General features: G+C 44.1%; 3 protein-coding genes and 1 non-coding gene across 8 annotated transcripts; all 4 read left to right on the top strand.

Annotated features, from left to right (window-relative positions):
• The first annotated feature begins 241 nt into the window (after positions 1–241).
• pgls (6-phosphogluconolactonase) lies at positions 242–2,485 on the top strand. 2 transcript variants are annotated; one of them, XM_086056793.1, is made up of 6 exons: positions 242–368; positions 731–999; positions 1,067–1,174; positions 1,274–1,375; positions 1,649–1,789; positions 2,127–2,485. In XM_086056793.1, exons 2-6 carry the CDS (start codon positions 736–738, stop codon positions 2,271–2,273), a joined length of 762 nt encoding a protein of 253 aa, XP_085912919.1. In that variant the 5' UTR covers positions 242–368; positions 731–735; the 3' UTR covers positions 2,274–2,485. The 2 variants fall into 2 exon arrangements, with proteins under 2 accessions (XP_085912919.1, XP_085912920.1); XM_086056794.1 differs by having other exon boundaries at positions 257–364.
• A 129-nt stretch (positions 2,486–2,614) lies between these two features.
• colgalt1a (collagen beta(1-O)galactosyltransferase 1a) lies at positions 2,615–13,686 on the top strand. The gene is made up of 12 exons (XM_086056791.1): positions 2,615–2,983; positions 6,828–6,938; positions 7,022–7,139; positions 8,354–8,488; positions 8,563–8,767; positions 9,411–9,530; positions 9,604–9,680; positions 10,076–10,182; positions 10,260–10,392; positions 10,475–10,602; positions 10,902–11,108; positions 11,316–13,686. Exons 1-12 carry the CDS (start codon positions 2,751–2,753, stop codon positions 11,581–11,583), a joined length of 1,842 nt encoding a protein of 613 aa, XP_085912917.1. The 5' UTR covers positions 2,615–2,750; the 3' UTR covers positions 11,584–13,686.
• Positions 5,981–6,053, top strand: trnam-cau (transfer RNA methionine (anticodon CAU)). Its single transcript has one exon. It is a non-coding gene; the product is annotated as a tRNA-Met (tRNA).
• A 109-nt stretch (positions 13,687–13,795) lies between the features above and the next one.
• On the top strand, positions 13,796–26,990 carry gmip (GEM interacting protein). Of its 4 annotated transcripts, none has more exons than XM_086056789.1 (21): positions 13,796–14,011; positions 15,573–15,660; positions 16,277–16,358; positions 16,496–16,535; positions 18,041–18,166; positions 19,612–19,676; positions 19,771–19,878; positions 19,967–20,047; positions 20,797–20,958; positions 21,044–21,181; positions 21,252–21,442; positions 21,715–21,806; positions 21,887–21,949; positions 22,468–22,548; positions 22,708–22,850; positions 22,923–23,099; positions 23,897–24,034; positions 24,113–24,312; positions 24,633–24,942; positions 25,206–25,308; positions 25,817–26,990. In XM_086056789.1, exons 1-21 carry the CDS (start codon positions 13,966–13,968, stop codon positions 26,362–26,364), a joined length of 2,982 nt encoding a protein of 993 aa, XP_085912915.1. In that variant the 5' UTR covers positions 13,796–13,965; the 3' UTR covers positions 26,365–26,990. The 4 variants fall into 4 exon arrangements, with proteins under 4 accessions (XP_085912915.1, XP_085912914.1, XP_085912913.1 ...); XM_086056788.1 differs by having other exon boundaries at positions 19,612–19,679; XM_086056787.1 differs by having other exon boundaries at positions 22,708–23,099.
• Positions 26,991–26,996: the final 6 nt, after the last annotated feature.

The following is a 26,996-nucleotide window of genomic DNA, read 5'->3' as shown; positions in this document are numbered from 1 at the left end:
GACTTGATTAAGGTACCTGTTCTGTTTTGTGAGTGAATTGAGGTTGGCATTGTTTAATAAAGAATACAAACAGGAAAAAAAGAAGAAAACTTGATCAAGATCCCTTAGTTGAAAATCCTCTTCATACACTTTTACTACTCACCCACAGTAAATAATGTCACATACGACAAAATTTTCTGAAAGGTTTAATTTGTTGTCTTTTTAAACATTTTGCTAAAATAGGTTTTGTCTCGGTATTGACAGACAACATTGACAACAATGCAACGCGGTCTAAACCTGACACGTGATTGGCTGGAAATTCGTTTCAGGAAGTGATTTACATTTGCCGACTGAAAATCCTCCTCGTTCGTTTTGCGTTCATTGAGTGGGTAAATGCTGTTTTATCGCTAGAAACTGTAGTTTCATCAGTTTTTATTCGTGCTTTTTAAGAATATAATTGTGTTTATCACTTTCTATTGATGTCGTTGATTTGGAAACGTGTTTAGTCGTTTATAAGGCGATCTTATGCCGCACACTTGATTACCATGTAAATTCTGTTCTGTTTGTTCATGATTTTAGATGTACTTTTGATTGTGTGAAGCACATTGAGTTGCGTTGTGTATGAAATGCACTACAGAAAGATAAGTTGAATCAAGTTGGCCTAATTCCAATGAACTATAATCATGATGACTTGCCAAACAATGTTTGCGCACTTAAACCATTGCACCATTTCCCCCTTGCCCTCACACAGACAACATGGCCGGCAGGAGAGTGGTGGTGTTCCCCACCTCAACAGAACTTGGCCCGGCGCTTGCCCACCTGGTGACCTCTCGGGCAGAGCGGGCGGTGAATTCCCGAGGCAGGTTCACCCTGGGCCTCTCTGGAGCGAGCCTGGTGACAATGCTTAGCAAAGAGCTGCTAGCTGTGCCGGGCCTTGATTGCAGCAAATGGGTGGTGGGCTTCTGTGATGAGAGAGTGGTGCCATTTGACAGCCCTGACAGCACCTATGGCCTCTACAAGGTAAGACGCACATTTTCTCAATTACATCCACAACTAAGTTCTGTCTTTTTTTTTTTTTGGTCCCTAGAGTCATTTATTTTCAAAGATCAACATCCCTGAGGACGCAATCTTGGCCATTGACTTCTCACTCCCAGTGAGCGAGTGTGCTGAGGATTACTCTCGCAAACTGAGAAAGGTTTAATGTTCTTTCAAAAAAAAAAAAAAAAAAAAAAGTGTGTTATGACCTTGTTGAATGATTTTTACATCACAGTGTGTTCCGTCCAAACACGCACAGGCTTTTCCTGATGACGGCGTCCCCGTGTTTGACCTGCTCCTGCTGGGCATGGGGCCTGACGGACACACATGTTCCCTGTTCCCTGAACACCCACTTTTAGAGGTGAGGGCTGCGCTCGATAGACACTCTGAATCAAATTATTTCACGGTAGCACTCACTCAATACATATTAAAAAATGTGCTGTGTATGTTCAACCGTACCATAAGAACTTTCAAATTGGTTTAACTTGAAAAAAATCCCATAGGAAATAATGTAAAGTGACTTAATACAGGTCAGTCTCAAATTATCTCCATCATAAAACCTTTATTAAGTGTACGGATATCAGTTAAAGTAAAGTAAATTAAATAATAGTTTTTGCTGGCGCCCCGTGACCAGGAGAGCCAGAAAATCGTGGCTCCCATCAGCGACTCTCCCAAGCCACCACCAGAGCGTGTGACCCTGACGTTTCCGGTGGTGAACTCCGCCCGATGCGCTGCTTTCGTGTCCACCGGGGGCAGCAAAGCGCCCGTTTTGAAGGTAAAACAATTCACATACCGTAGAAGTGTTTGAAACTTGTTTGCTTAATTCCTTCCGCGACCAAGCTCGTGTGTTTTCATTTCATATTCGAGTAATTGACTGCTTGTCCATTCCAATAAATGACTGAAAGTGCATCGGCGACTGCGGCAGTCATTGCTCACACACGAGGGCATTACAATATTTTAGTTGCGTCGTTTGTTTTTTTTCACTTCACTTGACCGGCGGCGGATCTGTAGCTCTAAGCAATCAAATCAAGCATGCAATTATAAGTCAAGGTACCATCGCATTCGATTATTGCTTTGGTTGACGAGGCGCAATATTGATTGTTTCCCTGCAGGAGGTTCTGGAGGGACGAGAGGGTCCCCCGTTTCCGGCAGCCCGCGTGCGTCCGATTAACGGGGAGCTGTTGTGGCTCATCGACGAGCCCGCCGCCGCGGCTTTAACGATGAAGGTGGAGAGGCTGGATTCTGGGGCCAAGCTTTAAAACTTTCCAATGAAAAGGAAACTACAATCCATCTTTCATTCCCTGTGAATTACTTCTCCAGCCCAAATGGGGGAGAGGAGAAGCTGTGTGTTTTTAGCACTTATTGGTAGCCTGTACATGTTTGTCTATGCCCAGACGCTTTAGGAAGTCTAATCATTTAGATTTAGATTTGTCAAATGGGAACATTAAACAAATTTGCAGTAGACACATAATTTGTGGCTGGCCATTTTATTGATTCGTGTTAATTTTCCCATCGATTACGGTTGAATGGTTGAAGTTCTGTCCTCCAGGGCGCATCCCCTTTAACATGACACCGTCCTCCCCTTTAAAGCCCAACTTTGCAGCTCCGCTACAACAGTACAGTATCCTTTTTCTCCCCACTTATGATAAGAATGCGCCCAACGGAGACAACCGTCGCTTAGCACCGTCTATGCACCACCGTACGCCGCTTTGCATTTATTTATTCTGCCCCGTTCCATGCGAGGAATCACCATGACCCACGGCGTCGCTTTGGCTCTGCTGTGCGTGTTGTGCGGCTTCTGCACGCCCTCTCTGGGTTACTTCGCCGAGGAGCGCTGGAACCCCGAGTCTCCGCTTCTGGCTCCCCGGGTCGTGCTCGCCCTCATCTGCCGCAACTCGGAGCACTCGCTGCCTTACGTGCTGGGAGCCGTGGAGCGCCTCGACTACCCCAAAGAGCGCATCGCCGTGTGGTGAGAGAGAACCCCCTATTATCGTGTTTGCATGACAATTCTCTATCGTAAACATTTCTTGAAGTGCATGCTCTGATGTGTTTAAAAGCGGGTGTAAAATTCAACACTATGCATCAAGTCGTGCTCTTGTGCAGCACGTGGATGTAGTGAGCGTGCTGTACATTCATTGATATGTATACGTGGAGTGGAGGGGGGCGGGATTTTGGTGTTTGGAAATCCAATATGATGCAGGAGTAGGAGCAGCACGTTAACTGTACAGGGATTCTTTTTAAGCGGGGTTTTGCACTAATGTTGTCATGCGTCAAAAGATTTCTATTTGAGTGCTGCAAATCTAACGTCACTGATATTTCTCTAGTCTAGTGCATTCACACCAAAACATCCAGGTTAAAGGGAAGCCAAGTCAAAAAGTTCCATAATGTGTTCTATGCCCTGCCACTAGTCTGAACAAGATATTCCGATTAGTATTGTGTTTGTGGAATATGATTTAAGCAGAAAAATTCACCCGTTTTTTATCCATTTTTCCTCGTACCGCCACTTCCTGTCGACTGAAAATGACATCACAGTGCAAAATATCAGACCCCCGAGATGAATAAAAAGAGGTGGATTTTTCTGCTTAATTCATATTCCACAAACATCATGTTAACCAGAATACCATGTTTAGACTGGTGAGATGCAAAGAACATATTATTGTGAAGAACGTTTATTACTTGACTTTTTCTTTTAAACATGGAGATTGTGGGGAAACTCAGGCTTTTACAGCTTTACCAATTTGGCGCAAGCAATTAACAACTAAAAGTGTAAATGCTCAAAAACGAGTGGTACGTGGGCGCCCTCTAGTGCTACAGAAAAGCCTCACTTCCTGATTACAGTTTCGTTGTATTTAACATTTTAGTAAACTACGGTTGTTTAATCTTAAAAAACTACAGTGTCGTTAAGCACTGTTTTATCCGCTCTAAAAAAAAAAAAATCTGGAAAACTGAAATATATATAGCTCCACATTTCAGTACTACATTATGTCAGTCTTTGCAATTTTCCAGCAATTGCCTTCAGACATGTATAATGCACCGTATTGAGAAACATATGAATTCACGTATTCAAACATTTATTTACATAAAATGATCTAACTCTCAGCTCCTTCTCAAGCAAAAGTGAAGAGCGGTACAATGTTCTGTGTTCCTCTGCTATGAGTTTAACAACATGCCGCAACAGCCCACCCGCATCTAAACCCCGAGGAGGTATGCTTGTCACACACCAGATTCACCTTATGTGGCTCCTTTCATTCGAGCCAAGCTGGTAATTGCCCCCCTCTCGTTTTGGTGCCCGTCCAAAACTGGCCTGTAGTGATGACAGTTTTATACATACAGCTGTGCCGTGAGTGTAAACGCATGCGCATGTGGAACAACTTTTTTTTGTTTTGTTTTGTAAGCAAGCCGTCAGAAATGGATTTTGTGTCTCCATTTGGGACTTCATACACAAGACCAGAGCCCAGAAAAAAAATAAAAGCTACTTGTGAATGAACCGCCGACAGGCTTTGAACAAACATTTATTGGAGCCGAGAGACTGCGTGTCATGTTTGAGGACTTGTAGACGAGCGATGGCTTAGCGGGGAGCTGCTGCAGTGTTCTCACACACTGGTGAGAAATGTGTCCCATTCCGGACTGTCTGGATGTAGTCTATACGAGGATTACAAAAATACCAACACTGCAGCTGATGGATGGCCCGTAACATAACTCGGAGCCGCTGTGTATGTTGGTGCTGCCTTGTTTAATGCAGTAAAATACAAATAAAAGCAGTGGAATGCTGTTTGAAACCTAGTTAGTGTTTGTCTTTTGCTAACTTACTATTTGTGGGAACGCTGAGAGACAATTTTGTGAATGTTGAGTCAAGAGTGTGGTCGTGTCATTGGACTTGCGGCACATGTCTTGGACTCCCGGGTGAAGAGAGGGGCAGAGATGCCGGTCCCACCTGGTAGACGCAAACGTACCGCAAGGATCCTGCTGGTAAAAGAGTTTCAACTTCCATCTCTAGCAGAATTTCGGCTGTGGGGAGACGGACCCTTAAGCCCTTTTCGCACTGCACTTGTTTCAGTGTGAAACTGTCACATGGCAACACGACGATGGTGATGATGGCACCCCGGTTGCCAGCAAGCCCATATTCGGAAGTGCTGACATAGCAGCCTTCCAATAAGTCAAATGTTTTGCCGGTGGTTAGACCGCACCTTGACAAGATGTATCTTTGATGGTTTCAAAAGAAAGCCCTGACTTTGCTCATTTTTAAGAAGGAGGAGGAGGAGAAGAGCAGCAGAGGAAAACGAATGGCTCGAAGGGAACTCGGATTGTTTAATCATGCCGTTACTTGTATATAAGTCTGACAAAGTAACAGTAAATCACTCGCAATTGACCCAAGGGTAACAAACATACAGACTGAACAAAACCCGTCAAAGGACTGACCCCTGAGGGACCCCATATGTCGTAACCATTCAATCAGACGAATGGTATGTTAAAATGTTAATGCTAAGAGTCGGGAAGTTCAGACGGAAACAACCCCGTATTTGCATGTTGCAAATGAATGACAAAGCACTTCAATGTGTGTTTGCTGAGAGACTAGCAGTCGCACATAAAAAAAATCTTGACATTCATCCATCGAGAGCGAGGAAGTAACCACCATTTGTGAGACTGCTGAGAGCCAAGCATTTGCTCCAATGCTATCATGCTTTTGTGGATGTTGTATGATCAGAAAAACATCAATATCCCAGTTAGTAGCAAACTGAAAATGCTGAGTCGAGTGTTTTCGTCTCTAAAAAGTGAGTAGCAAACTGTGAATGGAAAAAGACAAGCATTCACTAATGCTGTCATGCGTCCACATTCCTTGGGGGCGGGGGCGGCTTGTTTTATTTTACTTCCTGACTGGCGTTTTTTTCTCATTTTGTACTTTTGTAAAACGTACATAGCGGTCTGTACCGCTACTTGACACCCTAGTGAGGGATAACAGAGCACAGCCTCGTTGGCGCAGTAGGCAGCGCGTCAGTCTCATAATCTGAAGGTCGTGAGTTCGAGCCTCACACGGGGCAGAATTTTTTTTTTCCCCCCGTTTTGTGCGGGGGTGGTCGGTCTAATGTTTACCAAAGCGGCTCGGCTAGTTTGAACCTCCTTCTCTCCTTGTGGCCGATTGAATGAGCGAATGGGCTCAGGTCAAAGGCAAGTCATCAAAGCGCACATGTGCTAATGGAATTTTCAGAGTAAGAACAATTATTTTGCTTTAAAGAGTCTTGTCTGAACAGAGTGTGGTATCCAAAATGTTTCAATTTTCAATTGTAAAATAGTAGTGCGTGTGTCTGATTTAAATTAAGAGACTTGCGTATTTGGCATGAAAACTCTCACCGTTCTTTTTGTTACAGAGCATTTAATGTCATAACTATAACTATTTTTTTTAAATTATATCTATACGGAAACACACTTTTGTTAATATTTTCTGACCTAAAATGATTGTCATATTATGTTTTCTTATGTTAAAAATAAAATTGAAAAATATTTTCAGTTGTTGTTTATTTGGAAAAGCAATTAATTTATCGCTTGTTTTCTCCATTGGCATTTAGGCATCAGACGATATCAGTTTTTCTCAGTATGATAACTATGAGCAATGTATTATTTTGAAATATTTGAATAAACAAAGATTTTACATTGAACACACTCTGTCGCTACATAGTAAACATAAAAAGAAAATAAACAACCGGTTTTATTTCTAAATACATTACAATACATGTAGTTCAACTTCAATTTCTAGCAGTGTCACGTTTTTCTGCTTTTTGTCACAGTGGTGCATGTTTATTATGACATTTTGACAGGGTGGCGACCGATCATAACGAGGACAACACCACGGCCATCCTGCGTGACTGGCTCGTCAAGGTGCAGAATCTTTACCATTATGTGGAGTGGAGGCCGAAGGAGGAGCCCAGGTTGGTTGCTTGTGTGTGCAAGTGCGCTGATTTTTTTTTTGACATTGAAAAGTTTAAAGACGAGCTCCGGATGTCTTTTGCAGTCGCTACGAGCGCGAAGAGGGTCCAAAACAGTGGCCGGACTCCCGTTACGACCACGTTATGAAGCTGCGGCAAGTTGCACTGGAGTCGGCCCGTGAGATGTGGGCCGACTACTTTATGGTATGTTGGCCAAACAGGGGCATACTCGCATACATTGAGTGCAATGGGATCGTTTCTTGACACCTTGTATAATAGAAAGCAGTACAACAAGGTTATTTTTAATTTTTTTTATAAAGGCCTCAGCGTGCTTGGTCATGCACAGGCAATTGCAATCCCACAATGTACGTCACATACATTGAATGCAATGTCTCCTCTTGGAAAACAGCCAAATAGGACTAAACCACTCCAAAAAGTATACGGTACACTCTGTCTTGTATGTGCTCAATTCATGTGGATAGAATTAGAGAGGCGGCCCCAACATAATATAATTGTGTAAGTTATGCAATCACTCTGTCAAATGTGATGTGAAATGTATGCATATATAATTAAAAGGATGGTATCTTCTTGCCATGTTATTCATGATAACATACACGTTGCACCATCGAAATCAATAGAATACTGCAATGTATCACCAAGTCTGGCACAGTTTGAATGGGCCCAGTGAGTATGCCCCACAAAAAAAATAAAATAAATACTTTCCATGTACAGCAAAGATCCCAGCCTCCACGCTGGTGTATCTTTGTAGTCCAATAATAGTCAATGGATAAGTACAGGGGCATTTTTGGCACTGAAAGTCATATTGGAATCAGACCCTGTCATATTTGTCTGCCGCGTTTCGATTCTGGTGTGGTTCTTCTGCGACGTCTCCTCGCAGTGGCACAAAGATGAACCTCTGTGCATGTTTCTATTTGTACTCCCGAGCCTCGCCCACTCACTGCAGCTTGAGCTTGGGGTGTAATTTAGCCACATGTAACATCCAGAAGCTTTTGCAGGTTTGTTGCACTGCGAATGTTCTTGAGGACTTGTTTATGAGTCAAGAGACTTTGGCCTCTGGTATGGAAAAGAGTGTGTGCCTTTTGCCAACTGGCTTGCCGTAATTTTAGGCTGTTTAGCCCTCGCCTGTTGCCTATTATTTAACATTACTTCCGTCATGAAATAGCGAAGATGTTCATATCGTGTATCAAAGTCATTTTCTTCCACAAATTCTACATCATGCATTTTTTTTTCACATTTTCTCATTTTTATTATATACATATATATATATATATATATATATTAGGGATGTCACAATATCGGCAATATTGTGATATTGCGATATTAAAATAGCCACAATATATCGTCGTCGTCACTGCACTGTGGAAAATTGACGCACAAACTGCTTAATTCTTGTGCAGTTGATGGACTGTGACAACGTGCTCATCAACCCAAACGTCCTCTGGAATCTTATAAGCGAGAATAAGACGGTCATCGCTCCCATGCTGGATTCCCGCGCGGCCTATTCCAACTTCTGGTGCGGGATGACCAGCCAGGTATTCGCCACGTTCTTCTTTTTGACGACGGCAACAATGGCGAGCATCGACTGATGCCTGTTTTTCTTCTTCAGGGCTACTACAAGCGCACCCCGGCCTACATGCCCATGAGGAAGCGGGTGCGAAAGGGCTGTTTTGCGGTGCCGATGGTGCACTCCACCTTCCTGATAGACCTGCGGAAGGAGGCGTCAAGGCAGCTGGCCTTCCACCCGCCGCACCCGGAGTACAACTGGGCCTTCGATGACATCATCGTCTTTGCCTACTCGGCTCGGATGGCAGGTGAAGTCCACAAAATGCATGTTTTTTTTTTAAAGTAAAAAAAAAACGTAAAAAAACGTAAAAAAAAAAAACAAAACGGAAAAAACGTCTTGAAAAAATATGGAGATAAACCTGCAATACGCACTTTCCACAAAAATGGGGGTTGGCTCCCAAGATAAAGAAGAAATTTTGAAAATAATCTACGGACCCGGAATATGGTGGTCCACTGCATAGCGGAAACTGTCATTTATTTCACAAGTTCAATACGAACATTTAAAAAAATATATTACATGGATTTCACTACACACACAGTGAAATATTTCATGATTTATTTTTTTTAAATAATTTATTAATTTCATAATTTGGAAAATTATAATTTACAGTTAACATACCTCTAAACCCAACATCTAAAAAATTAGAATGTTACAAAAGAAAAAACAATCAGAGCATTTCAATATAGAAATAAGACGGGAATTGACCTTCTGAAAGTATTTTATTGAATCATTTATGACTTTGTATTAGTTTCTCTTTTCAAAATGAACTCGCGAAACCTTTTCACGGTATATTGTGGCAATTTTAATGTCCCCATATTGCAGATACTGTGACGTGCCAACGAGTGCGCGTATAGTGGCTGTTTTACGCTAACTGTGTCATCCTTTGACAGACGTGCAGATGTTTGTGTGCAACCGAGAGACGTACGGCTACACACCCGTGCCGCTACGCGCCCACAATACCTTGCAGGACGAAGCCGAGAGCTTTATGCATTGCCTGCTGGAGGTTAACGGTGAGTCGTCGGAAGTCTGCCGTGCCAGCGCCGCTAGGCCGTCAACTAACAGGAGCAGTGTCTGTCTTCGTAGTGCGACATCCCCCGGTGTTACCTTCCAAATATATTCCTGCTCCCTACAAACAACCGGATAAAATGGGCTTTGATGAGGTAAGCGAGGACGATTTTGTCGCACAGCACGCCTCCGTGCTCGATGCAGTGGTACCTCGAACAAAGAGAATTTACGAAAGTCTGCTAGCTTAATGCTAACATGCGATGAAAAACCGCAATAGGCGGGCTAATAGTGGCAGTACTTTTTGTGGTAGCAACGCATACAGCATTACTCACAGGCATATATTCTATATCCTCAGCAAAAATATCACCCTATCTTAGTCGCGATGGTTTTTCTTCTGTTCTATCAATATATTCACACGTAATTTGCCTTTATGGATGAAACTGTTCCATGAACTAGCAGCACACTGCCCTTGTAAGTCCCGCAGGAACTACTTTAGTACCTGCTGCGGTTCGGAATGTGCAATTGCAAGGAGTGCTTCTCGTGTGGCCAGGTCTTCATGATCAACCTCCGGAGGCGTACTGACCGCAGGGATCGCATGCTGAGAGCTCTCTACGAGCAGGAGATTGACTGCAAGATCACTGAGGCCGTTGATGGAAAGTGAGTCCGATTCATGACCTTATTATCTTGTTATCATTCCACGCAGCCTCACTCCTCCTCCTCTTGTCTGCTTGAAGGGCTTTGAATATGAGCGACGTTCAGGCTATGGGCATCCACATGCTCCCCGGGTACAGCGACCCTTATCACGGGCGTCCGTTGACCAAAGGCGAGCTGGGATGCTTCCTTTCGCACTATAACATCTGGAAAGAGGTCAGCAAGCGATGACACGGAAAAATCAACCGAGATATTCCCGACATGGGCGTTTTGATTCGATTTGATTTCGAACGGTCAGATCGCAGCGCGCGGCCTGCTCACCTCTCTGGTGATCGAAGACGACCTGCGCTTCGAGGTCTTCTTCAAGCGCCGTCTTATGTACCTGATGAGCGACATCGAGGACGAAGGACTCGACTGGGATCTCATGTGAGACTTTTAATCAACACATTTTTGCTTTTTTTTTTTTTTTTTTTAATCACTGATGCGAGTCAACTTTTTTAGATGCCGTTTTTTTTTTTGGCTGATTCCAAATCTGCCCTCATTTTTTTTCTCTTGCACATCAAGCCTTCAATAATAATGACAATAATATAATGTGACTTTTTTTTTTTTTTTTTTAAATCGGCGTCAAAAATAGATTGAGGGACACCTAAAGCCATCTCCGATTGAAATTTGCTGTTGAGCAGCGTAACCGAACTCCATCCTCCTCGCTTGCCCGTGTTTTGCAGCTACATCGGCCGCAAGCGAATGCAGGTGGACCACTCGGAGAAAGCCGTGCCCAACGTCCACAACCTGGTGGAAGCCGACTACTCCTATTGGACTCTGGGTTACATGATATCCTTGCAAGGGGCGCAGAAGCTGTTAAGAGCCGAGCCTTTAAAGAGGGTGCTTCCCGTGGACGAGTTTCTCCCCATCATGTACAATAAACATCCAGTGTAAGAGCTTTGCACCTTATGTGAAAACACACACTTGCTGAATTTGCTCACTTACCAAAAAAAAAAAAAAAAAAAAAAAAAAAAAGGGAATACATTTCATTCAGTCATTTAGTAGATGAAAGAGGAGCAAGATAGAAGTCTCGCGTTTGAATGTAAAGAGTTTTCTAACGGCCATTATTTCCTCAAATTTGACCTCCTCTTCCCCAGATCCGACTACATGGAGGAGTTTGAGACGCGCGACCTGAAAGCCTTCTCGGCCGAGCCCCTCCTGGTGTACCCCACCCACTACACGGGCGACTCGGGCTACATCAGCGACACGGAGACGTCCACCGTGTGGGACAACGACAAAATCCGCACGGACTGGGACCGAGGGCGCTCGGGCAAAACTCACGAGCAGGGCCGGCTCAGCACCGAGGCCCAGAACTCGGACGTGTTGCAGTCGCCGTTGGACAGCACGGCGCGGGATGAGCTGTGAGACAAACTTGGTCCACAAAAAAGTTTTTTTTTCTTTTTTCCTTTTTTTTTTCTTTGGATATTTGACACTTATATGCTTTGGCATCACAGTGGGAAGATGTAAAAAAAAACAATTTTTTTTTTTTTTTTTAAGTGTTCCGTCACGCTCATGGAAAAGGCACTAGACTTGCCACACGGGATGGCATTTGCAGTACCCAGCGTGTCTGTCATACAGAAACGAAACTTTCTATCTCTTTTGTTGTCCTAAGGTGACGTTACACCGTGAATCCGGATTTCGGTCTAGTAAATGGCTTGACGCGTCTGCTTGTCTTCCTGTCAGACGTGGCCAACCAGAAACATTTCTTCAGGGCAATTCCTCCCCCCAAAATATGCGGTCTTCCTTTGGTGAGCAGTCCATGACGCTTAGTAAGTAATCCCTGCTTTGTTTTGAGCCAATATTTCATAACTGGTGAGTACGAAGGAGTTTTAGGGATACACTCAAAAGAGGGGAAAAAAAAAAAAAAATCATTGGTTGTATTTGTATGAGGAAAAAAATCCAAATATTATGAGGAAAAAAATTGTATGCAAAAAAATACTCTGTTTACGCTCATAATATGAACTCTTTTTATATTACAATTTTACTATCGATTGAATCAGAAGCACCGGATTTTGCCGTGATACTTTGAGATGTTGAAAGAAACCGACGACTGACATCATATCTCGTCAATCCACACGATATATGCAAACGTGCCCTTTGGCATCCTCTGCTGCCACCTGTGCAATTTCCACGTCAACACATCAGCGTGGGCGGGCGGCTGCCGACGAGACAAACCGCCCGACCGCCCGCCCGCACGCACGCACGCTCGCGCTTCACCAGCAAAGCATTTACAGATGCGCATCAAACACATCCAAACACACGCAGCCACACAAATGGCATTTATCACATGATTAATTAAACATCCGCGTTGGCTTGATTGAAGGCTCTTTAAATAAGACGGGATGTGACATTTTTACCACGTTGCTCATTACGTCTCTTTACTCGGGTTAGAGCAGCATCTTAAACGCTTTGTAATGACACTATGCATTGCACCGCAGACACAAGCGCCACTGCAATTTTCGCTCATTGTTTTTTACTTTTGTGGGGGGGGTTTGACTGAAATGTTTTCTTTTTTTTAATTTACTATATATTTTTTTTTTGACTGACCTGAATAAATTATTTTTAGTTTTGTCCTTTTTTACTCAGATGAGTAGATTTTTCTTTTTTTTTACTTAGCTGAGTGTAATTTTTCTTCCTTTTTTTTTTTAAACTAAGACAAGTATATTTTAAGTTTATTTATTTAACTCAGTTGAGTAAATTTCTCTTAATTCAATGACAAAGCTGAGTAATCCTTTTGCTTTTTTTTTTTTTTTTTTACCTAGATGATTGCATTTTTTTCTTCATTTTTGACAGTGATCAGCACATTCTTAATTGGTTTAACTTTGCCATGCACATTTTCCTTTAGTTCTTTGACTAAGCTGATTAAGTTTTTCTTTCTTTTTTTTCTTTTTTTTTTACTAAACTAACAAAAACTGTTTCCTTATTACTATGCTAAGGAGCGTGTACTTTATATTTGATCAAGATAAGCAGATTTTCCTTTACTTCTTTGACTAAGCTGAGTTTCTCATTCTTTATTTGTGTCTAAACTGACTAAAGTTGTCTTACTCTGTTTTCTACGGTGAGTCCAATTTTTCTTTTTTATGAAGTAATTTTTTTTTACAATTTCTTTACTAAAAATGCATCGTGTTTTTTTTTGTTGTTGTTGTTTTTCTTTTTAACTCACCTGTGTCCATATTTTTGTTTTTCTTGCATAGTCGAGTATATCAGATACTTGCTCTGACTATTTGTTCAGAAACCGCCGTAAGTGCAAGGGTGGGGAAACTCTGACTGGCCGGGCATATACTGTATATAGCGCCTCAAAGTATTCAATCAGCCCACCTTGCATTTCCAAAAACAAAGGCCGACCCATCATCGTGAATATTCCCATTTTCACGAGGCACTCAATTCAACGACCTTTAACTGCATGTACAGTACGTTGAGCGTTTCACCGCCACAGAGATGACAATAAAACTTGAATTTGCATACTAACTGATGGCTAGATGTCACATTTTGTATCATCTAATCTCACACACAAGTGCCTAGCGTAGGCGTGGCCTATAGCCGCGCTTCCCCTTCCTCTTGCGCCAGCAGGCCAAGCTCGCCGATTGCAACGAGAGGAAGATGCAGTCGGCGGCCGTCTCGAACCGGCGTGCCCGCGATCCTTTTTGGGCAGGCGTCCCGCCCCGCGTGGCGTGGCCGCGACGGACGGTCATGTGACGTGTGCGTGGCCCTTGAGGCTTGAGATCAAACCTGCTGCAGGTGGAGAAGATGGAAGAAGATCAAGAATCGGGTCATGAGTCCCCCCAGGCCTCAGGTGAGCACAGCGATGCTATTTTTTCCAATTCGAATGCTCACTATGAAGTTGATTGACGGATGTTTACCCAAGTGGAATAACAGTCTGACTTTGTTTTCGCTTTGTGCTGCACTCGGCAACATCCTCTTTGTCAAAGCTGGGCCGACTTCCTGAAAATCTTTTTTGGCTGAGTTAATGCTGTTTAGTCGCTGTAATCAACGCTTTTGAGCTGTCAGGCGTGACCTAAACAGCAATAGTCTAAAATGCGTGTGCTATTTCTGTCAGAGTCTATGTCGGTGTGTGACTTTTCTTATTAGAGCCCGAGCTCTTATTGTTTTGGCAAATTAATCGCCTTTTAGGGTCCTCATCATGTCCAAAAACGCACAAATGTTGTCAAGAGCGTATATCCGGATGAAAATATGTATTTTAGGGCTGCCTGACACCACTTCCCAAAAGTCACTCAGTAGCGCCCACCTGAAAGTTGGAAAAATTAACCCAGGACACCTGATTCGCCGATAAACGCAAAATTGGGCGGACCTGTCTATCGTAACAGGATGCACAAAAAAAAGTCTCGAGTATTCACGCCTGCAAATGAACAGGAAATCAGCCATTTTGGTTTAAAGCAGCCATTTTGGGTGAATTCCAAAAGGGCTTGTACTTGCCCAAACAGGAAGCTGAATTACCAAATTGTTTTTGCTACGCCATCTAATGCGCTAAAAGCATTATGTCAAAGACAATTGAGACGCTCCTTTATATGGCGGCGCGGGAACAACTTCCGCGTCACATTCATAGTTTTGTGGAGCGTTTAGCTATGAGCGCTGCGATTAAGAGACTTGAGATGAGCCCCTGACGTTATAGTCGGTGAGTCCCTGACATCCTAGTTGGATTTACAAATTTCTGAGCCAAGCAAGAGTGGCACTGCTGCGCACTTGATTTTACAGCTAGCTTGAAGAAGCTAGCGTAGAAGAAGAATGGCACCAATGTGAGCCTGTGTGCTCGCTTGTGCCCCCTTCAGTGAGGCAGCTTTCATGCGATCAAAAGGACCGAATCCACGACACAGATATTATTAAATGAAGTCAGTCGGTGAGATATTGCGCAATCTGAGGTGAGCTTGATTTCTTGCCTCTGCACTTTTTTTTTAAATTTTTTTTTTAGATTAAGCGAAGTCTTGTGAATGCAGAACTGTGTCAGGGCACCAACTGCAAACAGGATGTGGTTGGCCAACGAAGAGACGTATGTCTTGTCCTCGTTTGTCGCGCCAGTTAAATCTTAAAATTATCCGCTGAAATCATATTTTAGTCAGTATATTTTTTTTTCCCCTTTTCACTGTGCAATTTGGCTTTCATGTGAAGGTTATGATTTTATGAGCTCGTTGTTGGTTTTAGAGCTCTTTATTTCCCTGCAATAACTTTGTGGTTTGACCTGCAGTGAGCACATTTCTGCTATTTGGAAGGAAGTTGTGCGTCTCGATGTACAGAATGCGTAATCTCACACCTATCAGAACACGAAAAACATAACTAGTCCCACTCCCTTTTTTGCTTTTTTTTTCCCCATCTTTTAACCTTTTCGTTTTTCATTTCAGACGTCAAAGCGCCACAGAAATGTGAAACCAAGCGTTACAGCGAGATCTTCAGAGACTTTGATAACCTCGAGTTATCTTTTATCCCCATGTAAGTGCTCTTTTTTCATTTACAGTACATGCTGTAAGGGTGTGCACACTTTTGCAACCACATAATTTCAGGGGTTTTTTTGTTTTTTTGTTCGCATCTCGAAACGATTTATTGTTTTTTCAGTTGAGTCGTACAGGTTATAGGTCGCATTAATGGTGGAAAAAGTTTCCCTTTATAAGTCTCCTACTTTTTACAGTGTATCACAAAAACTTGAGAGAGCAGAATGAACGGTTCCACCTATGTCTTCTGTCAATGAAGTGTGTAAAATTAAACTTTTCTTCAAAAATAGATTTAATGACTGCCCTTAGCCCGGAATGATGCAATTGTTGGAAAAAAGTTTTTGAAATGTAATTATGGACTTCTGGATTCTGCTGTGAACCACCACTTTGGTAAGACTCAAAACAAAGGGTGAAAGGTGAACTCTGCTAAAAAATAGACACGGCTTGCTCACATCATTCGATACAATTCATGTCATACTGTACATGCTGCGTGTGGGCAAAGGTACATAACGGTGTCGCGTAGCTGTTAATTAATCAATACATGCTGGCTCTCATATTTTGCTACCTTATTGTGCTACGTCCTACTACTTCTGAATGTGTATTTTAATCCTGTTTAGTGACAAGGACGATCTGCTGTCCGACACTTTGGAGTGCATCACTGGAGAGGGAACGGAACTCGCAGCGGAGCCTGAACCATCCGTAAGTGCTCCACGCTGTCACTAGAAACGATTATTTACTCAGTAGTACGACTGAACAATTCATCGGCTTCAAATCCACGTTGCGATGTAGTTTTCTATTTATACGAATACGCGTATTTATTTCGATTTTCTTCTCAGGAACGCTGCGTAACCATTGAAGGTGATGGAAACTCATCAGGTAAGGGCCCCTTTATGATTTGTTAGCATTAGTTTGCGCAATATGACAACATTCACAAAAATGTTCTCCTGTCCCTCAGTCCCGCTTGTATTTTTTTTCCTCTCGCTTGTTTTCATACGGTAGCTTCCCTCGAGTTGTAATTGCCGCGCAGTAACGAGATTAGGATGCGGATTAAGCAGGAGGAAGCGGCCCTCTTTTACCCGGCGAGGCGTTACGCCCGCGGGGCCGCTGGCTCCAAACAGAAAGCCGAGAAAAGCCACTACTGCGTTTACGCGCGGCGCATTTTCGCCGCAGAGGTCCGCAAGCGCAGGTCAGAGCGCCGACAAGGGGACGAGCGGATCTGACGGGGGGGTGGAAAAGCCGCACGGTCGCAATTGGAAGTGTGGCGAGCGCGTGACAGCATTTATCTCCAAACCACGTCTCGCTGCTGGCCTTCTTTTTGTGGTCAGCCTCCGGCTCCGTGTTTGCGTCTGTCTGCACCCACCGACAGCACTCGCCTTTCAACGCGTGTTGTCGTCACTGCCGTTTGGGAGAATGTAATCGATTACATTTTCCTAGTTAGTTCTGAAAGTATCTTTCATCTTCGTGACGCGTGAGCCAGCATCGACCCCCGCATACTCGTGGATTTGTCTATTTACGGAATTTGGTTTCAAATTCTTTCAATGTTTTAAAACAATTTTAATTTTTTTTTTTTTAATTCAAACCCCCCCTCCCCTATTTCCCTCCCATTTTTCGTGTAATAAATGTCAAGCAGAATTTTTGGCGACGAGGCATCCAATTTTGCATTTCGTAATCGTTACTTATTTTTCCTAGTGTTTGCCGCACTCGTTCATACTAAACAGTTTGACTTCATAATGCACCAAAATATTACCGCAACCTTCCTGATTTTTGGTGATCTCTGGCAGCCTTTTTATGTGTTCCCTGCTCCCATTGGCCCAGGATTAATTACCCATCAGCCCTTTTAACACCCTGTTACCGGGCAGGTGGCCAACCTGCCTGCAATCCGAGTTCACTTGAGCTAATCCTCCACTTTGCCGACAGTTAGGACGCAGCACAATACTTACTCGGATATTGATTTCTAAATGAGACAAAGGCTGAGTGAGCACTTTTTTTGTTTGGACCGCTAACTGGATTCCGTCAGTGTGTTTGGAGGTCAGGAGGCTGTGTGATTGTCCTCCACATTGTGCAAATCGCTGAGGAAGAAACACAAGAAGGAGTGGTGGGGGTGGATTAGTAGTCGGGGGGGCGGGTTGCTGCGTCAACGCCCTCTCAGCCTATTTTTGAAAACACTCCCTCATTTGTGTCATCTGCCTCATGCAAAGTGCTTTTTTTTGTGGGGCCACTGAATGAACAGCATAGCGACACCTTCGGGAAATTATGAATCGCTTGCCTGAGTGGAGGTCCTCCAGTCTTCCGAGTGGGCTTCACTGATATAAAAAAAAAAAAGAGTGGGTTTTTTTTTTTTTTTTCGAGCCCCGCCGCGATGCTGATGTACTCTTTCCCAGCCCACGAGGCCGACCTGGCGCTGTGCCGCTGCGAGGACGGCGTGGAGACGGCCCTGCGGTACGCCAAGATGTGGTGCCGCTACGCCAAAGACCTCCTCGCCTGGATGGAGAAAAAGATCAGCTTGGGTGAGTGCACTGCTGGCAATGGACATGTATGTGGACAAACATACGGGGACACCTGTCTGTTTCGTTTTTAAAACCGACAGAATGGCTGGATATGTAAATAAGTTCAATACGTTTAAGTCAATATCATTTTTTGTATGAGAAAAGTCATTTTCAAAACATACATTGATGACAATTAAAGATAGTGGAAAGACGTCATACAGGTTTTGCCACGTTTTCTGGGCCCCGTGTGTACTATTAGTTATTCTTCACAGAGCATAAATAATATATGCCTGTGAGTATTGTTATATTATCTGTGTACACGTGCCACCTATCCGTTTGTATTAGAACACCACAACACCGATGCTGTTCATTAGCCCTTCTATGGTGTTTCCCAATTATGCGTAAGCATTAAGATATCAGACTTGACGACAAAGTCATGTTTTTTTTTTTTGTAAATACACGTGAAACAATTGTTCCCTATCTCCCAAAAATGCTGCGCTCGCTTTCAGAGTTGAGTTGAGTTCAATGCCATCATGTATCTCAGACTTTTACTTGCAAGTCTAAATAAAAAATAAATTAAAAAAATCGGACAAATGACGGCTCGTATCTAAAAAAAAAAACACGAGTCTGCTCATTTTTGTATCAAGTTATAAGTATCTAGCTAGCTAGCTAAATAGCTAGCTAGTCATAGATAGATAGACTGATAGCTAGCTAGCTAAAGAGCTTGGAACCAGCTCACTTGGACCCCGTCAGACTGGGACCCGGCAACAGTGTGACAAATGTGACAGATTTATTTATTTATTTGTTTGTTTTTTTATTTACAAATGTTCATCTCAAATTCAAGTCATGGCTGGATGGTCCACACGCAAGAAGGATTAGCAAGGGAGGATTAGCAGACTGGAGCAAGGTTGTGAGAGGTGACACGCTGCCTTTGGACAACAAACACAGGCAAAAAGCATGCAGAGTGGCTCACTTCATATCAACAAAGAGGCAAAATTAGTTGTCTAACAGATGAGATAGCATTGGACGTTAGATGAGATTGGATTTGCTGACATGACAAGCAAATGCATACAAGGACATCTCAAGTGCAACTTCATATGTTGCAGCATGTAGGGGTAGTAATGCAAATAATAATAATAATAATAATGCACATTCATTTGTTTCCAGTTTAGGTTTCTTTTTTTTTTTTTTAAGAACGTATTTTCATCAGTATTTGGTGTCCTCATCATAATCACTCAGTCGTCATGAAAATATAGCAGAATTATGAAACTCCGAGGTCTTATCATAAATGAAAAGTCTCTTAAAATATGCTTTGTTCATTATGGACCTTTTTTTTCCTATTTGGATGTGCATGATTTTTGCCATTCCCCACACTGCTCTGCTCACTACTGTGTGTAATAAGAGATTAAATGATACTAATCGTGACATTCCACCACGACCATTAAAATGTTTGATTTTTGTGACAGAACAAGAATTTGCCAAAAATGTCATGAAGACATCTGAAGCAGCAAAAGCCAGTTTGGCAGCACAGGTGGTCGCTTTTATGTCATTACAGTTCCTTTCCGAACATTTTCCTTCTTCCTGCGCCACGGAGAAACAATCGAAAGTTGATGTCACTTGCGTAGGAATCGATGCCACTGCAGTACATCTACGCCATGGCTCTCGACCAAGACCTGACGAACAGTTTGAGCTCCCGGAAGACTTCGGACCTAGTGCAAAATCGCTGTTACCAGGTCAGCGTTTGAGTTGTGCTCCACGGGTGGTGTCTGGTGAAGGTTACGGCGGTGCAAAGTTGTTAATCCGCTATCTCCTGTCCCAAAGGCCTTGGCTGCCAAGAGGAATGAGATTGATAAGTGGCGGCGGGAATTTAAGGAGCAGTGGGTGAAGGAGCAGAGGAAGATGGTAAGTGAATTAGGACGGCTTCCATGTTTAGCAACAGCAGTCGGTCAAGCATTTGAACAATGTATCGCGACATTGGGCGACATAGTTGTGCGATTTTGGATTGTCTGACCCAGATGACAGACGTGCGGTTTATGTTAGATTCCACGGAACACACAATCGAATGGGGCTGCAACTACCAATTCATTGATCTTTTTTTTTTTTTTCCGATTAATCGGATAAAAATGTATTTTTAATTTCCATCAAATTATTCCACTTTTTTTCTGTTAAACCTGACCGAGATTCAAATCTCAATACCTGTTACCCACTGAGCCATTCATACGCCGCCAATCCTTTTTAAGAATGTCCAAAATGGCAACCCACTTCAGCGCCTCCCTTGTTTTTTCTCGAGCACATCAGTAATACAGTAATATGTTGTTTAATATTTATGAATTAAGGATTAGTTTCAGCAACAGATGGATTTTTTTTCTGAAATGTCTTTGGTATAAATTACAACAAATGGTAAAATCTGTATTCTACAAAAAAATGAAAATATCTAAAAACCTGATGTGCTAGAAAAAATGTCAAAAATGTAATACATTAAGGGATACGTACAGCCATCTCTGATTAAAATTTACTTTTGACCAGTAGGATTAACCGAACCTCTGGTAAAAGTAACACAGTTTGAAAAACAGCTGCCCAACGAGCAGGTTAGGAAATTTGGTTTGTTTTTTGTTTTTTTCATTGTTTATGCTTCTCTGTGTGTTTTTCAGAACGAAGCGGTGACGGCTCTGAAAAAGTCCCGTCAGCAATACTTGCAGCGCTGCGACGAGCTGGAGAAGGCCAAAGCTGTCACGGCAAAAGCCGTGGACGACCCGGGCGGCATCAAAACTCTGGACAAGCGGAGGAAGTCCAAGGATGAAGCCCAGACGAAGGCAAGAGCAGTCCTCCTGAAAACGTTTTTTTTTTTTTTTTAAATAGCGTTCTTTACCTTCATCCATAATCTACTGCGTGCTCAAGGTGACGGAGTCCGAGCTGTTTTACAGACAGTGCGTGCACGACGCCAAGATCCACCAGGATGAGCTGGTCAAGGTCAAAGAGAGAATTATCTCTCACACCCGCAAGCTCATCTGTCAGGGAGACACGGTGCTCAAGCAGGTCGGTTGCTGGCAAGTCCGTGACGACGTGTCCTCACTCTTAACGCCGTCCGTCTCCGTGCGTCCACCAGGTCACAGTCAACATGTTCCACTACCAGCGGAAGCAGACGGAGCCGGTTCCTGCGGGCTATCACAACCTGGAGCTAACGTGCCGCTCGCTGGAGCCCGGCGAGCCCTACTTGATGTACGTACGCAGCAGGCGCTGCCAGGAGACGCCGCTGCAGATCTTCTCCTTCCAGGAATATGTGCCTCAGGGAAAACGGTAAGGAAGAAGCAGCCCTCGTTTTTTTTTTTGGAAGAATTTCGGGGGGAGTTGTGTTGATTTTTGCTATTCGTGGGCCGGCATGTATTTTCTCCATATTTAAAATGGCGTTTTTGTTATACATCTGGTTAGGAAGTGCGTGGCCCTCCATTATTTGGCCCCTGGTGGAAAAAATTCCCCCTTCCCATCATTTAAGTTGCCCGTCCCGGATTGTAGTATTGTCCGGCTGTGTGCATGTGTGAAGATCCATGATATGGTCGAATGTGTTTTAGGAACAAACGGAAAACCAGCAACCCCCTCAGCTCCCTGCAGGACTCGTCACCTCACACGGACGACAGTCTCTACAGACAACCCACTGACTCCCGTGAGTCTCCATTTTCATCCACAAACAGCCGCTCACCTCCATTTGAATGGCAAGTCGTCAATGTGTCTGCTCCTTGTCAGGGAGATTTGGCTTCAGCGACAGTGAGAGCGTCGGAGGCAGTTTGGAATCCCTGCCCAGCCCTGGTAAGCACACCTTTGCATGATGTCTTTGAATTTCTTCTCAAAATTGTAAAAACATGACTTAAAGTATAAGTCAATTTTTCAAGAATATGTTCTATGCAAGCCCACTAGTTGAAACAAGGCATTCTGATCAATATTGCGTTTGTGGAATAAGAGTTCATCCACCCGTTTTTAGCCATCTCGGAAGGCGGCCATTTTGTCACTTCTGTCGACTGAAAATGACATCACAACTGCTCAGGTAACGACCAATCACGGCTGAGCTGTTTTCTGAAGCTGAGCCGTGATTGGTCGTTACCTGAGCAGTTGTGATGTCATTTTCAGTCGACAGAAGTGACAAAATGGCCGCCCACTGAGATGGCTAAAAAACGGCTGGATTTTGCCGCTTAAGTCATATTCCACAAATATTAATCAGAATGCCGTGTTTCAACGAGAGGGCCTGCTGGGATCATATTCTTGAAAAAAATATATGTTTGGGTTGATTTATTTTAATTTAAGTGTTGTCTTTTTCTGTGGTGATGCAGCTTACTATCACAGGAGGGGTCACAGAACATACAACTTGCTCGCAGATGACATGGATGACCGCGATGTGGCGTCTGAATCTGGTTTGTGACATCCGATCCATTTCAATGTCCTAATAGAGAGTAGTTAACGTCACAATCGAGACAGAAAGGCAAAAAAAAAAAAAAATAGGTGGCATGGATGGATTATAGAGTGAGTTTTATCTTTGACGCGACAGTATGTCTATTTTATTTTTCCTTTAGAGTGCCTCGACGGCCAGCCGGTCAAAGTTCGCACCCCGTCCCGGGCGGCGCTAACTCACCGACTCAAGAAATTGAAGAGCAAGATGGTGAAATGCAAGCAGTGCGACAACTACATTTACGTCAACGGCGTGGAATGCGAGGAGGTGTGCGTGCGTCCCTTTGGCGTCAGCGGGACGTTTTCTCGCCGTGCTTTTATTCATTTCTGCCTCTCTCAGTGCGGCCTGGGTTTGCACAGGAAGTGCATGGAGCTGTGTCAGATGGAGTGCGACAACAACAAGGGGACGGTCTTTGGCGTTCCCCTGCATGTGTTGCTGCGGCACACGCCGGACGACGTGCCGTTTGTGGTGCGACGCTGCGCCGCCGAGATCGAGAGTCGCGCTCTCACCTTGCAGGTGTTGTTTTATGCCATTTAAAACCGTTCCCGGGTGTTTTGTTCGAATAATCTCAGATAGTTTTCGGTCAAAATAAAGGCAAGGAGAGCTTCCCTTCGCGTCCGGTCGGCAAATGAATGCTGCTTGCTCAAAACCGCCACTGACCACTTTAACCAGAGTGACTAGCAACAAATTAGCGACTTTTTGTGGTGTTACTGCAAACTTCTGGAGACTTTGAGACTTCTTCCAGGTCAAGAAATGTTCACCCTCAAATGAGTGCCGCTTATGCAAAACTACCACTAGCTAGATTAGACATATATTTTTCAAGAATATGTTCTATGCAAAACAAGGCATTCTGATAAATATTGCGTTTGTGCAATAAGAGTTAATCCGCTCGTTTTGAGCCATCTCAGAGGGCGGCCATTTTGTCACTTCTGTCGACTGAAAATGACGTCACAAATGCTCAGGTAACGACCTGTTTTCTGAAGCTGAGCTGTGATTGGTCATTACCTCAGCCCTGAGCAGTTGTGATGTCATTTTCAGTCGACAGAAGTGACAAAATGGCCGCCCCAAGAGATGGCTCAAAACAGGTGGATTTTGTTGCTTAAACTCATATTCCACAAGCACAACATTAATCAGAATGCTGTGTTTCAATTAGTGGGCCTGCTGGAAACATATTCTTTAAAAAAAAAAAAGTGTTTGGCTTGTCTTCCTCAATAACCACAGAAACCCGTCAATTTTCCATAAAATTCTCTGGCCTTTTAAATGCAAGACATCATCTATAGCGTTTGTCTTGTCTGAACTGTTTCCCTACTGAGGGGGTGTATCGGGTGAGCGGTTCCAAACCTCGTGTCCAGAAGCTATGTCAGGCCTTGGAGGAGCATAAGGAGGACGTGGACCTCTCAGAGGTGTCCCCACACGACATCACCTGCATCCTGAAGCACTTTTTCAAGGAGGTGCGGCACTGGCACGCAAGTCACCGAGAACAACTGCTATCATTCTCCTCCCTTACCCGTCACTGTTTTGCCAATTAGCTTCCGGAGCCCCTGCTGACGTTTGAACTCTACAACGAGTTCATAACAGCGGGGAGGAGCATCCAGCACATGGGCGAGTGGGAATCGCCGCAAGACACAGACGAGTTTACGGACTTTGTTCGTAACTTACAGCAGCTACTGCAAAAACTCCCTCTCTGCCGCTACAACACTTTGCAGCACCTCATAGCCCATCTGCATAAGTAAGTTTGACTTGAAACTAAAAACGAATGCTGGCACTTGCTATTTTATCTTTTTACACTTGTATTGCATTTGTCTAAAACAATAGAAATGTTTTTAATTTAAAAAAAAAGCTGATCGAACAGCAAGGATATGCCCATTGTTACGATTAGACACTGCCACCTACTGGCCTGACATGCACATTACCATTGTTTTCTGTCATTTCCCAGATTTTTAAATCTTTTACTACAAACTTATCTTCAGGCTTCTACATGCTATTTTTTAATAACATTTTGACTGCATTAGCAAGGTTTCACGCACCTTTCATTTATCCCCCTTGCAGGGTTTCCAGAAACAACGAGAACAAAATGTCCTCCAACAATTTGGGCATTGTCTTCGGCCCGACTCTCCTGCGCCCCCCGGTGTGCACGGACCAGCCCGCCGTGGCTCTGCAGGAGAACACCTACCAGGCTTTGCTCGTGGACTTCCTCATCTCGCACCACGACAAGGTCTTCATACTCTCCACTCCTCCTCCGGCCCCCACGGGTCCGCTTCCCGAGACCCCTCCCAGACGCGCCTGTCCGCTGGATGGGGACTTTGACAGCCGGCCAGAACAAGGAACGTCTTCCAGGGAGCGCCCTTACTCACTGGAAGTAAGTTGCGTTGTTATTTAGCTCAACTTCTTCCGCCACGGCGCTTTGCTCGCGTGTTGTTTTTTTTCACTCCTTTTGCTTCACACTTGGCATTTCCCTTTTGCGCTTTGCTATTTGGACACCAATTATTTGATGATGTAAATACATTGAAAATTGAAAAAAGACATTTCGCTCAACCAACTTTAGCGGGGGAAATATGAGTTGGTTAGGCAAATAGGATCGACCGTCCTCATGGCGCGCCACTCAACTTGTCATCCCAACAGAGCGAAGGAATGAAGAGAGAGTCGAGCGAGGGTTATATATCTGACAAGTCATCATCCAATGAGGCAGTGGACCAGCTCAGCCCCGAAGCCAGTGACAGAGCAGGTAGGCGGGACGAGAACGGAGAACAGCGAACAGCGATGAGAACTTAGTTGGCTTCTAGAAGATATTATTATAGCACTGCGGTCCATTCCGAAGCCGATTCTAGTTTGCAGTCCTCTGAGTGCTTTGCTCCTGCTGGCTAACTTTTGAGTTCCTTTTTTTCTGACTTTGCTACTTCTCTGTGGTTAAGTAAGACTCCCGTCCTTCCTTCCTTCCTTCCTTCCTTCCTTCCTTCCTTCCTTCTCCACTCTTTCTGTTTGAGTGCACTCAACTGTTTATTTTCACTTCTTCTTTGGGGCTCTGTTGCAAACACGGGTCAACTTTGTTTGTCAAGTTGAGGGTATTGTTAGAATACATATACGCACATGCTGTACATACATACAGTATTTATGTAGATTTATTTTATTTTATGTATATTATATATATATATAGTATATATACACACACACTATATACTTGACTTTATTTAATAAAGCGTGTTTTTTTTTTTTTTTTTCTCCTGGCGTCCCAGTCCTGGCTATGAGCGGAGCCCTGAGCCAGACTCATCACGACCCAACGCGAGACTTTGTCTTGGACAGGCCTCACTACCGCTTCACCAGGCAGCCCGTCAAGTACCATCGCCATCACAACCCGAGAGGCCGAGCTTGCGGCCAGAGCTGCGACGCCAAACGGCCCGCCGTGCCTTCTGGGGACCCTCCGGGAAGCGCGGACAGCAGTCGCAGCTCCTCCCCCGAGCGAGCCACCCACGGACTTCTCCCGAGTTTGGACGGGGTCCGTCCGCCTCACCGGGCCGCCGCCGCCGCCGCCGCCGCCGCCGCGGAGGACGTTCCTCCCCTCAGCCCGCGGGATGTCGCGCAGTACATGCTCGGACTGGAGTCGGTGACCTCCGCCGCGGCCGAGCTCTGCGTGAGCGGCGTCGGCGCACAAGGGAAAGCATCGTGTCACTCTCCGAGGGCCCTTCCTGCCGAGCACCACTTCGCCTCGCCCGCGCAGAAGATTCTGTCGGGTCTGAAGCTGAGGCGCAGCCAATCAGGCAGGGAGGAACAACTTTTTGTGTGAGCACAAGCATCTAACATGGATTTCGTCATCATTGGCTTGAACGTGACTACAAATGCATCCGATACTTTTACACTGTCTTGTTACTGGGGTGGAACTACTTTTGTGACCTTCACACTCGTCTAGTTTGTACCTTGATCATCCTGAACGATTATCATGTGGTGTCGGTCGGGTGTGTCGAGTGGCTTTCCCCTCCTTCGACTCAAAAGCAACAAGGATTGATTATCTTCTGGTGGTGGGTGTAAAAGTGACTCCCCACCGCCGCCAGTAAAAATCTGCAAAGGCCTGATTATCGGATTTCTTTTTTTTAATCATCCTGACTTGTGGTGTGGGCCGCTCTCTCTCACGCTCTCTATCTCTCTCTCTCCTGTATGTATATAATTGTTGAAACAATCATGAAAAACACATATTTTGTTGAACTGTGTTTATTTAAAAAAAATATATATATATACATGTATTTGATGTGTTTCGTGTTTTTAGGACTTGCGAAGTGCAAGAACATGTCATGTTGTGATTTTATTCTTGCACCTCTCCTGTTTCGACACACGAGGGTGTGGTTCTCACACTGCACCGCCCTGCACTCGCCGCGCAGCCTAAAATGGCAAATAAATTGGTTACTATGAATGGTAGGCGTT

Source organism: Filicampus tigris, chromosome 16 (genome assembly GCF_054856515.1).
Source record: "Filicampus tigris isolate MCC_2025a chromosome 16, RoL_Ftig_1.0, whole genome shotgun sequence".
Lineage (NCBI taxonomy): Eukaryota > Metazoa > Chordata > Actinopteri > Syngnathiformes > Syngnathidae > Filicampus > Filicampus tigris.
This window is presented reverse-complemented; position numbering and strand designations above follow the sequence as displayed.